General features: G+C 40.6%; 1 protein-coding gene across 3 annotated transcripts in view; it reads right to left on the bottom strand.

Moving 5' to 3' along the window:
- The window catches only part of ctbp1 (C-terminal binding protein 1), a 31798-nt gene that overhangs the window by 15066 nt on the left and 2588 nt on the right, over window positions 1-14144 (bottom strand). For 2 of the 3 annotated variants that reach the window (XM_028588865.1, XM_028588867.1), the window contains exon 1: window positions 6409-6871. The exons of the other annotated variant lie outside the window; for it this stretch is intronic. In XM_028588865.1, coding sequence (XP_028444666.1) covers window positions 6409-6448 — 40 coding nt within the window. In that variant the 5' untranslated portion in view covers window positions 6449-6871. Of the gene's footprint in view, window positions 1-6408; window positions 6872-14144 lie in introns of those variants that run through there. 3 annotated transcript variants of the gene reach the window in all.

The following is a 14144-nucleotide window of genomic DNA, read 5'->3' as shown; positions in this document are numbered from 1 at the left end:
ACGTCAGTATTTAGATTTGATGTACTCTTTTTGGGTGAGAATACTTTTAAAATACCTCACTGCTAATTTACAATTATGAGCTATTTTTAAACCTGCATGCACATACTTCCTGCATATATCAGGCAGCAGTAGAGCAGAGCGTGGGAGAGTATACAAAGCGCCATGTGACTGTAACCATGGAGTATTGATACATACATTTAGAATTGTGAATTTAACACTGATATTTGCACCTAAATTAGTAGTTGTAGGTGGATGGGGTGGTTGCATGTTGTTTTAGTTGCCGAAATGTACAGGTTTGACCCTCATTAGCAACTCAGAAATGTATTTATATACTTATTATAAGCACCTGTATTGTATCTTTGTTAAGGGTAACAGTGTGAGCTAAATGTCTAAAATCCTGGTTTTGCTTACAGCCTTTTGTAGTACTGACAACTTGAACCTTAGTGTATGAAGATAAAAGCAGTCCCTGTGTGCTTCCACTATTAAAACAAAACTAAAGGATAATAAAGACTATTATTGTGCAGCACTCAGATGCTGCAGAGAAGCAAAGACAGCCCACAGCTTGGCACAATCCATCGCTCAATTTCTGTATTGTCTTCTTATCCTCATCGTCAGATTACAGCATGAAACCTGATCTGATGAAGCAGCCCCCACAGCACAGTAAGACCAATAAGGTGAAACTCAAATCCTGTTCATAATGCCTTATGTGAGCTGGCAAAACATTAGCTTTCCATAACAGGATTTGCCTGGAGGCCATTGCACTGACACATCAATACAAATTGGAATTGGAATTCAACAACAGCAAAAAGTACTCTCAGGCCTTCAACACAACCGTCATTGTAACTCAGATGTAATCATAAGTAGCACACTCGCCTGTAGGCACTCTACTGTACTTTGGCCTAAAGACCTTTTCTTTTTTAAAGCTTTCATTTAAGCAGAAAATAATGGGAATAAAGCGTGATTTAGTGATGTCATGTGTAATCAAGTAGGCAATGATGTTCACTTGCACAAAATAAGGAAATATGGCCGGTCTAATGAGTTGTGAAGCAGAGTGGCGTTTTTGGAAAGTAACAGAGATTCCAGACATTTCTCCGACTCACACTCGGTCAGAGTGAGGGAGGAAATAGCTCTCATTCTAGCACCAAGCATGACCTTGGGAGGACCAGCACTACTGACTGCTGAGTACTACTATCTAATAAAACACCCATCCATTCTGTCTCTGTCTCCCCACACATACACACACGTACACAACATCAGCACAACACTGTGTGTAACAATGCACGCTCTCTATTGCTAAATCAAATCAAATGGCCATTATCTCCCGGTCTCTTTTATTTAATATATTTTCTGTCTTTCTTGCCACATTAAACACTCATTACATTCTTCATTATAAGAAATAATTGCTTAGACTTTACCCTTCTGAGTTCCTAAAATCTAAAACCCTGTATTTGGTCAATATTTTGAGGCAATATAGCAGTAGTGATTTGCAGCCACGCCAACATAAAAAATGGGATGTAAAATAATTTGGTGAAAATTGTTCACGCAAATAAATGATCATCTGCATGGTAACAGCTCTGCTTTAGCAATATGTGCTTAAGGACCCTGGGACTCTAAATGACACCCACAATATGCAAACTACGTCCCTCAGGAAATTTGTAATCGGACCAATACATGCAGCCCGGCAGCCTGCATGTATCCAGCTGTCACTGACCAGCTCACGTGAACAGCTGGATTTTTTGTCCCAGAGGAACGAGACAATGTTTTCAGACTGTCAGTCAACAGAGACAATGTCAAAGATCTGCGATTTTCATGTGTTTTAAATGTGCAGGTCACTGGGAAGTCTGCCGGCCTTAAGAGAGAGTGATCTGCCAAAACAAGCTGTGAGTCGGTGATTTTGACCGACACTAAAGAACCACAACAAAAAAAGTGTGTGAAACCACCCACTGTAATAACAAGGGGTTTCATTTCCAGAGCATCTGGGGGTCTAGTTTGGTATAACAGACATTGAACTATAAAAAAAACTGTTGAGCTGAAACAATAAGTCAATTAATCAATTAGTCAACGTATTGTTTTCTCAATAACTAGCTTGAAGTCATTTGTCAAGCAAAAATTTCCAAGATCCCCTAGTTCATGACACACAGTCCTTTTGAAATATTACGATCAAAGCTTCCTGAATCAAATCTCTTTCAGTCCCCTTTTTGAGTTAACTGAAAGTGAACCTCTGCAACATGACACATTCACATTTCAGATACAGTGTTTGTATTTTTCGCTGTGCAGAAAAGAGGAGAGTGTTTGCTGTCGGCACCTGTGATCAGTCAGCCGCCTGCAAATGTAGCCACAGCACGGCTGATTTATAATGTCACTGGCTCTTGTGCCGTGCAGCAACATGGCGTGGTGAAAAAGCCCCTGTATCCTCGTCTGTCACCCTCTCAGCGTTGATCTCGCCATCCCTTCTTCTCTTTTGTCGATTCATTTTCAGATCCCCATCTCTCATTTCAGTCTTGTTTACCCAAGGCTTTCTTTATCTCCCTTTGCCATTTCCCTTCTTTTCTCCTGTCCCATCCATCTCTCTAGTGATAAGAAAAGCCACGTTTTTATGTCATTGCTGTATTTATGTGCTTAAAAACGCCTGAATGTCCCGGTTCAAAGTGTTCAGGTAGCATGATGTTTCTGATGTCTTTTGTTCTTTCTTTTTGTCTCTCTCCACCCACACTTCAGCACACACACACACACACACACACACACACAAACACACACAATACAAGGTCTTAATTTGCAGGTACTGTATCAGCAAACCAGTTCAAGGTTTGTCAGCTTTTTGTTCTCAGCACTAAAGACACAAGCAGCAAAACAGACAAGGAGATAAACAACTCAGGGTATACCAGCAACCATTTTTGGCAGCAGCGACCAACTCAGAGTCAAAGTTTGAATATGCAGATTTTAGTTCCAGGTGTACTGTTAATTCACCTCTTTGAATATTTACTGATCTCTCAGTTTTAAAGCAGTTCTTCTTAGATTTTTTGTTAGAAAGAAGGTGAATAGAGACCAGCTATGCTTTGAAAACACACTGTTCAAATGTATATCTATGTAACTACATAGGACTAGATCAATAAAGCTATACAGTTAGCAGCCGGCCCCCACACACCCCCACACTGAATCAGATACCATGAGAGTCACAGACAACATTGCAGGCTGGATATGCTGCAGCCTTTTCATGTGGTGAGAAAACACATAATTTCCGTTAAAAATACTATCTAATTTCATTAGATTTTGTAGTGATATATATATTTTTTCAACCTCTAAGCTTCTGATGGTGATACAAACTTAGCAACCTGAAAAGAGGAAAATAGCACTTCACCACTCTACATATCAAGTGTGATGGGTGTCACCAGTAGGCACTGCTAATTTGTGAGATGTGATGAACCAAAAAGGTTGAGAAGTAGTCTTAAACAAGACTTGCCCTACATGAACTACTACATTTAAATACAGGCTTTAACTGGATTATTGAATAGCCATCTGCCTGTTATAGTGGATTAACTGTTAATATGCTGAAGAAAGTCACAATCATTTTGAAGGCTCAATTGGATTGGGGTCAGTTACTCTGGAACAAATGTGGCCCATTAATGGATTATTAAGGCTATTAGGCATCTATTGTATTATAAATTAAGGGGTCCCAAACTGGCGTCCAAGGACCCACAGGGGGTCTTTAAGTCGGTTCCCCATCAAAATGAAATGTTTTTAATTTCACATACTTGTTCCATTTATTAGTCAGTATGGCTGTTTATTACTGTGAATATGAATAACTTATAATTGAGAGGATTGGGATGCCTAGATGAGATTTATTTTATACTCTACTCACTTATCTATATGTGATCACAGCAGCTCCACAGTCAGTCAGCAGTAGCAGATGTACATACTGTACACATTTAGTCTACCACATTTATATTCTTTTCAGATCTTTGATGAAAAAACAAGGTGCTGATTTTAAACAATGAGACTGTCACTGTTTAAAATGATAGATGAATAAAATATTACAGTAAAATCATTGTAGTGCAGACCAATGGATGTAAATTTATGTCTGATGACATCAATAGCAAAGATGTGCCAGCTTGCAGGCTGCTGTCTCTAAGCGCCTGCTACATGGATAACAGCTGAGCAAGTTGTCTCTAAACAGACTCCACTGACTATGCTGACATATAAATTAATAACAACTACAAATAACTGTCATGCTCCTCAATACATTTTCCTTTTTGAATAGTGTCCAAGTGTAACTAATAGTATTGGCTAACTATCAGTGCATATGCCATGCCTTAAAATACCCAGCCTCTCAGTAGCGGCTGGTAGATATTTTACTGCTGCTTCCATCGAAGCTCAAGCTTTTTCTTTGTGTGAATTAGATAAAATAGACTAAGCCTTTCAATGGTTGTCAGTGCGCGCACTCTCTGTGCCAAGCACTTAATGCTTAATAGATTTCTCAGTGCTGTCAATTATACCTGCTTAGGTGTCTTTTTTATTTTGTATTTTAAAATAGTCAGACTTATGAGTCTCAGCTTATTTTAAATGCTCAATTCAGAATGCTCATTTGTAATGGAGGTGTAGTTAAAATTAAAATGTGAGCAATGTTATATAAAAATTCTGTATTTACCGGTGTGCAAGTGTGTGCAATAGTAGGCACACATTTATAACAAAAGAAACTCTATTTAACATTCTCACAATAGACCTGTAGTGTTTTGGATATGTAAGGCTTATGAAAAGTTTTTTCTCTTAAAGACAAGACAACAAATAATTCACTGCACCATCATGCAGGTGTGTTTCATGACGTAAATTAATAGTACTTTCACTTTAGTGTGTGTGTGTGTGTGTGTGTGTGTGTGTTTTGTGTGTGTGTGATTGTGTGGGGGGGGGGGGGGTTGTGGGTTTCTCTAAATTGGTCATGTCACAACATGAGCAGTTTGCTTCAGTTCCTCCTTTGACATAATAAAGTGTTTACAGTATATGGAACCTTCTGTTGGAAACTGCCTGGAGCTATTAAGCACAATCACATTACTTGTTACCTGTTAATCACTTTGTAAAATCATCCAATATTAAATTCATACACAAGTCAAATTATGCAAACAAGTCTCCAACTGAGCACTTGGATTACATTTTAGTATTTTTTTTTTTTTTTTGCAAATACGATTTATATAAGCGATTAGGGGAGAGTGACTGGCGAGTGTTTGTGTCAGTCATCGAGGCCTTTCTAATCAGATTAGACATGAATCAACGCACCCATCAATCACCAGGGACAACAAGCTGATTTGAAATCAGCCCTGAAAGGTTCAGCGATCTCGGCTGTGTGCCGAAACTGATCCTATGACCAGATGAGTTTCACAATTATTGACCGGCAGTGATTTGTGCATGAGCATCTTAAAAAGGGCAATCCTCCCTGAACCATAATTCTTAGTCGTTATTCCTGTGACCTTGGATTCTTCTAGCTGTTAGGGCATAGTGTGGGCGGATGTGGGGATAGCTTTCAAAGCAAGTAAGTACAAGAAAAAAAGGGAAAAGAAAAAGATCAGAGCTGCAATATATTCTTTGATGTCATCAAGATACACGGCCCGCAGCCTGTTGATGACATCACAGATTACAATCCCTACAGTTTCTTTTGGGAGAAACAACTTCACAAACCCAGATTTAGGTGACCACAGATACAATGATTCATCTTTAGGTTTGATGATCATTTATCCTTACACCCTCCTCTTCCTGCTCCACACCCAACCCCCTTATTCCTTAGCAGCCCTACCTTGATTCCATTTTTCTTCCAGCCCCTATCATAAGTACAATCAGTCACCTGCGTGTGAATCCGGTTGTGTGCATGCATGTGTATACTTGTGTGTGTGTGTGTGTGTGTGTGTGTGTGTGTGTGTGTCAAGGCAATCACTCGCCGTAGAAGAAGCACAATGAAAGGGAAATATGTGTCATGTCCTTGCTAGCCCTCGAAGGAGAGACAGATCTATTTCTGTCGCCACAAATGGAGGTGTTCAAGCAGCCTTCAATAGCAGAGATTTGCCTCTTCTCTCACTCACTCACACACACACACACACACACACACACACACACACACACACACACACACACACACACACACACACACACACACACACACACACACACACACACACACACACACACACACTGGGAGCCAGAGAAAAGGCTAACCATTCAGAGAGAGGCTGAGCGATAAAAAAGATAATAGAGTGAGCGAGAATTAAGAAGAGGGAGGAGGAGGAGGAAACGGAAAAAGGGAGAGGAAGAGAGAGAAGGGGGAGGGGAAGAGGAAGGCAGAATAATGTACACTGAGTTCATAAATATTGGCACAGACACACACACACACAGTTCCCACATAAAAGCAGAGTTCTAGTTGTTTACCTAGAGGCATGCCTTTGTTGAGGAGATGTGAGCTTCCCATGGTGTGTTCCCCAGCTGGCCAGCACACAACAGAAACCTACAGTCTTCACACAGCAGACATGAACAGGAATCCAGTCAGCATATGGCGGCTGTGGCCAGCTACCTCGCTTCCCTTAGTCCTTCTCCCAGCCCCTTAGTGACAAGCATACACATGTGCTCCCCCTCTTCTCTCTCTCTCTCTCTCGCTCTCTCTCTCCCCCTCTTCTCTCTCTCTCTCTTTTCCCTCCCTTCTGTCCCCTTTGCTCGCCCGCTCTCTCTATCTGTCTTACCCCTCCCTCCTTCTCTCCCTGGCGTCTCTAGCTACCTCCCTCCCCTCCTTTTCTCACTTTCTACTACAGCAAATCTCTCTGTCTTTCTGTCTCTGCCTCTGTCTATGTCACTAAAAAGAAACGTGCACGCATACTGAATGCAAGCACTGCTGCATTTACGGGCGGACAAGAGAGTGTAAAAGAGATGGGGGGGGGGTAAGCAGGAATGGGGAGGAGCTTACGCTGGCCAAAATTCATCTTTTGTTTCCTGAAAGACGACAGGGATAAAAAAAGAAAAGAAAAATGAGTTATGCAATTACAAGTCTGTAGCAAGAGGGGGAAACTTGTTCTATTTGACCAAAGGAAAACACTTATAAAGCTTTATTGTAACAAGTGGGAACATGTTAAGACACTTTAGTCAGTGTGTGTTTCCCCAACCAAACTTAACTACTGGTTTCTAATTTTACTTTATGAGTTTACTTCTGCAATTATACATATTCAGATCTGAGATCCAAGTGTGTTGGTGTTCTTTCAGGACATTTAAACTTGAAAATAAACTTACTAACTGTAAACTTACTAAATTCACAATACTAAATAAAACATTGTATTGGAAGATTTTCATGAATCCACAATTTCTACAGGGGTAAATGTGCTGCATTTGCACCCTATTTTCATACAAATACTTGTACCAATGTCACGCATGAATACAGGTTTATTACTTTTTTTTATTATATTCTACACTGTAAATTGTAAAATCTACTTCTGATCATATTCTAGTTCGATGTTTAAATGCAACTCTGCAATTTATAGTACTTTGTGATATAATGAAAACCATGCAAAACTCTTATTCCTTGCTACAGAACTGGACAAAACTGTTGCTGACTATACTGATTATAATTTTGTGTGACAAACAACACGTGGAGTTCTTGATAAGTTTATCTTGTAAAAGAAATTGTCAGATGGAAAAAAAAAAAACATTCTCAGCAGGTACTTAAACTTTGAGTAAGACAATAGTCTAATAATAAATTAATTTTTATGATTACATACTATTTTTTTTTTACACTCAAGCTTGATATATGGTTCTGCGGAGGCTCCACGCAGAGCTTTTGCCGAAGCCTACGTAAGTGGCCTGAAGTTTATACTATGTGCGTCGATCTCTTTAAGAGAATAGCAGGGCCGGCATGTGTGTGCATGGGGAGTGGGTGGTAGAGCGAGTGAGAGAGTGGTGGTGATTAGCTTCGGAGCGAGTACCGATTTTGGAGGTGGAGACCTGTGTTTTCTGACCACGTTGTGAAAGTTAACCCTCTCCTTGATTTCATGTTGTTTATGGAGAAGGAGAACACGGAAATGAGTAGGGGGAAAAGCAACGCTACCAAGCCACGGCCAAGTGACGTCTAGTTACATTTTTTGAAAGGTGCATGTCAGGCTACGGTGTAGGGTCCGGCGTAGGGGACATGCCTCCACGTACCTATGTACTTAGCCACGGCGTCAATTTAATGCAGAGGCATAAATCGACCTTCACTCTCACACACCATCTCATTACTTCTGTGGTTTGCAACAGGTAGCCTGTTCTCTGTTTGATCCGAGAACCAAATTCATTTCTACAGATTCTTATTTCCCATAAAAAAATTATATTAAATGTAGATCACACAGCATAGTGTTGTCAATGATGTGTCATGGGTTTTGTCTTTTCCTATTATGCAACTAAATATGGAAGACAGTGTTTTTAATCAGATACTTTTAACCTTTGTACCATTAAATCACTTTAAACTCTCCATATCAACACCCATCACCTACTCAGATTTTTTCTATTGCTGCAGCACTGATGTTATTTTCATCTACACTTGGCCATTTGATAACCACAGTGATATAAGCACCCTCAGACGCCCCCCTAACTGCCAGGGCCTAACCTAGTTTAACAGGAATGATTGTTACATCACATCCTCACTATTGGCAAATGTCACAGACAGGCAATGGGCAAACTGTTTTCATCTTCAAAAGAAAATGAGCAACATGCTGCTCCTTGTTTTTTTGCTTTATTTAGACACTGGAGCAGGGCCGTTTGTTGAAATTCTGGCTCCTTTTAAAGAGTAGATAGCTTGAAGGCCCGGCTTTTTTCTTTGATAAAATAATCCATCTGGAATCTACAGCTGTTCGGTTCGTCACCATCTCGTACCTCAGTCACAATGGCACGGAGTCAGAGAGCAGAGACATCTGACGGGAATCATAATTTAATGATGTCCACACCAGATTGGGCAGACACGGTGGAAGAGGACATGACTCAATCATTCCTCATAATGAGAAGTAAACACTGAAACTAATATAACTGTGGAGTTAAAGCCAATCATGGTGTCCAAAAAAAACCAAACAATAATATTTTTGACCAGCTGCAGGTGACACCATATTGGGAGACAGTGAATGTTAAATAGCCTTAACACTATAATAATATTAATAATACTAAAAGCTGTGCCGTTTGTTCACAATTCCACCATTTTGTGTGTAATAATATACCAAATTCAGTTGTGTGTGTAAATTACTGCTGGCCCGACCCATGACACTATCTTAAGACGTACAAGCTTGGTCCGAGCACCTTTGTTTGTTTCCCATTTACCGAGCCAGGGCTGTGTTAAGAACATCAGATTTTTTTTCAGCGCACACACAGAACACAGCTAGGGGACTGTGAGGAGATATTTGCTGAATTTGACAAAAAGTGTATTGGATTCGAATCGTAGACTCCACCTTTTAATGCCCAATTCACACAGCAACTCTGAACAGTGGCAAATGGGAAGTTCCTAATCGGTTTCTGTGGAAGCAGTGGAGTGGGGGAAGTTTTAGATCCTGCTTATGTTTTGTAATGCAAACGTAGTACTTGAAGTCACTTTTTGACATGCAGCCGACATTGGCTGCTACTTTAAATAGACCTGAAGCTGTCCCTGGGTTTCAGACTTGAAAAACATTGTGGCTTGTTCCTCTTTTTTTCACCTCAACACTATTAACAGTCTGACAGAATCTGTTTCTGATTATATTTGAGGCAAGAAAAAGCCCATGTACTGAAGTGGAAATAATGTTTTAATCACAACAGCTACTTTAATAGTTTGCTATGGGATTTAGAAGCTTTGTAAGGGGGTAATGCATCGCATTTCGCTCCATATTGCAGAAAGTATCAGCCACTTTCTGTAAAGCAAGAAGCACTTAAGCTGCTTAATGTCTCGCCTTAATAAGCATGATGTATTACTCTACACTTAACACGTTATGCTAATGTAATAGCTAAACTAATAAATTTCTTAATTGACAACTATCTTCTCTATACTTGTCATCACGCCAGTGAGGTCATTAGATAATACCAGTTGAATGTATAACAAGGAATGGGTTAAGTGTGCAGGTCCAGCTTGAGTTCTTATACCAAATTCAAACTGACAACCTGGGGTCAACAATGTGAGAAGCTACAGACACATTTATCGTGTTGACGGGGCAAATTCACTCCAACCATATCTTACATGCAAGAGACAAAATGTTCCCCGGGAGATAGAGGAAACATGAAACATATTCAGTGCTTCTAAATAAGGATGGAGAGAAGGGAAGACAGTGCAGGGAGAGAATATATGGACTCATCTAGCTACAGAGAGAAAGAGGATAGAGAGGTAGATGGGAGAAAAAAGGAACAAGTAACGATCGGCAGGATATGTAATGCTGCTCATGAGGGAGAAGGAGGAATAGAAGAGAGAAAAAGTGAGGGGGGGGGGAGGAGAAGCAGACAGATTTAGAGATTTCACCTCAGTCTTTCATGTGTGCAAACTGAGCAGATATTCACACATATATTGTGTGAGGTTGGACATTAGCAGTTACACCCTTTCCTCTCCTTATCACTCCACATCTGTTATTTCTTCCTCTTCCTCTTTTTGAAATTTGTCTTCTCCATCTTATCTACCTTTTGCTCCTCGACCTCTCTCACTTCACCTCCCTTCTGTCTGCCTTTCCACTCCCTCTCTCCTCTACATCTCTTTACCTCCTGCTCTTCCATCTGCCCATCTTGCTCTCGGTCTTCAGTCCCTCACAATTTCTTCCTCGATCTCCTTCGCTCCCCATCACCCCCCACTCCTCATTCCCGCATCTCTTTCACTGTCTTTTTCCATCCCTGCCTTGATCATGATACATCTACACACCCCGCCACCCCCCCACCCCTTCTCTCTCTCTCTCTCTCTCTGTAGTCACTGCAGCGTGTCTAATGGTTCAGCTCCCTCGCAGCAGATCCACCAAGCGGAGGCCAGGCGAGCAGCAGCCCCGACTAACGCCTCCCCACCGCTGGCCTTATCAAGACTGACAGCCAGCTCGACCCAGAGCTATCGCTAACACACAAACACACATAATTACAAAGATACAAGACACAGAGAAATAAATGTACTCTCACATGAGCAGTTGCATGCAAAATATACTAAATACTGTGGTGCAGGTTCAAACGCAGATGCAAAAAAATGCAGCTGCAACCAAGCCAAACACACACACACACACACACAGAGCTACAGATGCAAACTTACGCTGTAACTCTAAATGTAGCTTTTAAGAAACACAGAGTGGCCATTGTACTAGCTGTAAACGTGTAAATGCAAGCACACACATACACACGCAGAGACACACACAGCAAATTGGATTTATGGATACTGACAGTGAGCTGCAGAACAATGTGGACGCCTCTACATAGGAGAGAGCAGATACCTGAGAAACTAGCAATCTAATCTACTATAGGAGGAGATGGGTACAACAGGCATGAAAAATCTAACTCATGCATAGAATAAAAGAGTGAAAGGAGGTGAAATAGGTAGGAGCAGCAGGACAGAAACAAAAGAGATGAATGGAGGAACTGGTCAAGTATTTTTCAAATCAAATCTGATTATTTTCAAAAACAAATTCTAAATATTAAATGTCAGAAAATGATGAAGAATGCCCATCAAAAGTTGTCTTCAGGTGTCTTGGTTTATCTGTCCAGTCATTCCCCCTCTCTCTCCACTCATTTCCTGCCATCTCTCCACTGTCATAATAAAAAGAAATTATACAGTGGGGGAAATAAGTATTTGACCCCTTGCTGATTTTGCAGGTTTGCCCACTTACAAAGAATGCAAAAATCTACAATTTTAATCATATGTACATTCTAACAGTGAAAGACAGAATCCCAAAGAAAATTCCAGAAAATCACATCATATGAATTTATTAAAATTGATAACCATCTGATGAGGAAAAACAAGTATTTGACCCCCTGGACAAACAGCAAGTATTCTGGCTCCTACAAGCCAGTTAGTCTTTCTTAAAGACACAGCCCCAATCCGAACCAATTATCTACATCAAATACACCTGCCTCACCTCGTTACCTGTATAAAAGACACCTGTCAACACCCAAACAACCAGCATCCAACATCACCACCATGGGCAAGACCAAAGAGCTTTCTACGGACATCAGGGACAAGATTGTTGATCTGCACAAGGCTGGGATGGGCTACAAGAGAATCGGAAAGCAACTTGGAGAAAAGATCAACTGTCGGTGCAGTTATCAGGAAATGGAAGAAGCACCACACCACCCGCCCAACCTCACTCGGTCTGGGCCTCCACACAAGATCTTGCCTCGTGGGGTGTCCCTGATCATGCGAACGGTGAGGAATCATCCCAAAACCACAAGGGGGAACTGATGAATCAACTGAAGGCAGCTGGGACCACAGTTACAAAAGAAACGGTTGGTAACACACTACACCGTCATGGATTGAAATCCTGCAGCGCACGCAAAGGTCCCCCTGTTCAAGAAGAAACATGTACAGGCCCGCATGAAGTTCGCCATTCACCACCTGGACGACTCAGAAGAAGCCTGGAAGAAGGTGATGTGGTCAGATGAGACCAAAATAGAACTTTTTGCCTCAACTCAACTCGTCGTGTTTGGAGGGCAAAGAACACCGAGTACAACCCAAAGAACACCATCCCCACCGTCAAGCATGGTGGTGGCAACATCATGCTTTGGGGGTGCTTTTCAGCCAAGGGGACGGGACAACTCCATCGTATTGAGGGGAGGATGGACGGGGCCATGTATCGTGGAATTCTGGACCGACATCTCCTTCCCTCAGTGAGAGAGCTGAAGATGGGTCGAGGATGGGTGTTTCAGCACGACAACGACCCCTAAGCACACTGCCAAAGCAACAAAAGAGTGGCTGAAGAAGAAGCACATCAAGGTTCTGGAGTGGCCTAGCCAGTCTCCAGACCTGAATCCGATTGAAAATCTTTGGAGGGAGCTTAAAATTCGAGTTGCCAGGCGACAACCTCGAACCTGAATGATTTGGAGGCTGTCTGCAGGGAGGAGGGCCAACATCCCTGCCGAAATGTGCACAAACCTTGTCACCAACTATAAAAACCGTTTGACATCTGTGCTGGCCAATAATGGCTTTTCTACAAAATATTAACATGGTGTTTGTCCAGGGGGTCAAATACTTGTTTTTCCTCATCAGATGGTTATCAATTTTAATAAATTCATATGATGTGATTTTCTGGAATTTTCTTTGGGATTCTGTCTTTCACTGTTAGAATGTACATATGATTAAAATTGTAGATTTTTGCATTCTTTGTAAGTGGGCAAACCTGCAAAATCAGCAAGGGGTCAAATACTTATTTCCCCCACTGTATATATATATATATATATATATATATATATATATATATATATATATATATAGTTGCCTATAATCAATTGTTATTCTGTATTATACCATGCATTTATTCTTTAAAAGTAACATAACCTTGTTTAAAGAGAAATCCTTGTATCGTACACTTATGATACAGGAACAAAGTAATTTACTCTAAAATCACAGTGAATTTGGCTCTAAATTCCTCACATCTTTAATTGATAATGTATGAGGAAGATTACCATAAAAGGAGTGCACAGCCCACCTTGGGTTCAGAGAATACAGTATACACTTCAATGCCTGCGTACTCCAATATAAAAAGTCAGTTTTAATAAAGATGTAATTTGAAGGGAAGACCATTTTATAAATGACTGCCATGTTTTGTTGTCAGTCCTTAAAAATGAAAGACTAATAGCTTTAATACATTTAGATAGATTTAATATATTGCACTAACATTCAACAACCACTCTGTGAAATCCATCATAATAGATGCAGAAATACACGTCTCCGCCAATTTATTCATCAATAAAAAATAATCCTCATGTCACACAAACTACAAAACAAACAAAAATGAACAATCATATTCATACAGTCACACCCAATCAAGCCTTCATGCTGTAAGTGTACACATGCATCAAGTTATTTCCACCGTTATTTGGCTTGGCACAGACTTACTGTATACATCTCTAAAAAAAAGAAAAGACATGCTGAGAAAAGACATGCTGTAAGCACAGCTACTGCTATCACACACACGTTTTTACACATAGACACTGACACACATTCACACATTCAC

The sequence above is a fragment of the Perca flavescens genome, chromosome 10 (assembly GCF_004354835.1).
Source record: "Perca flavescens isolate YP-PL-M2 chromosome 10, PFLA_1.0, whole genome shotgun sequence".
Taxonomy (NCBI): Eukaryota; Metazoa; Chordata; class Actinopteri; order Perciformes; family Percidae; genus Perca; species Perca flavescens.
Note: the sequence above shows the minus strand (reverse complement) of the source record. Positions and strands in the feature narration are given on the sequence as shown.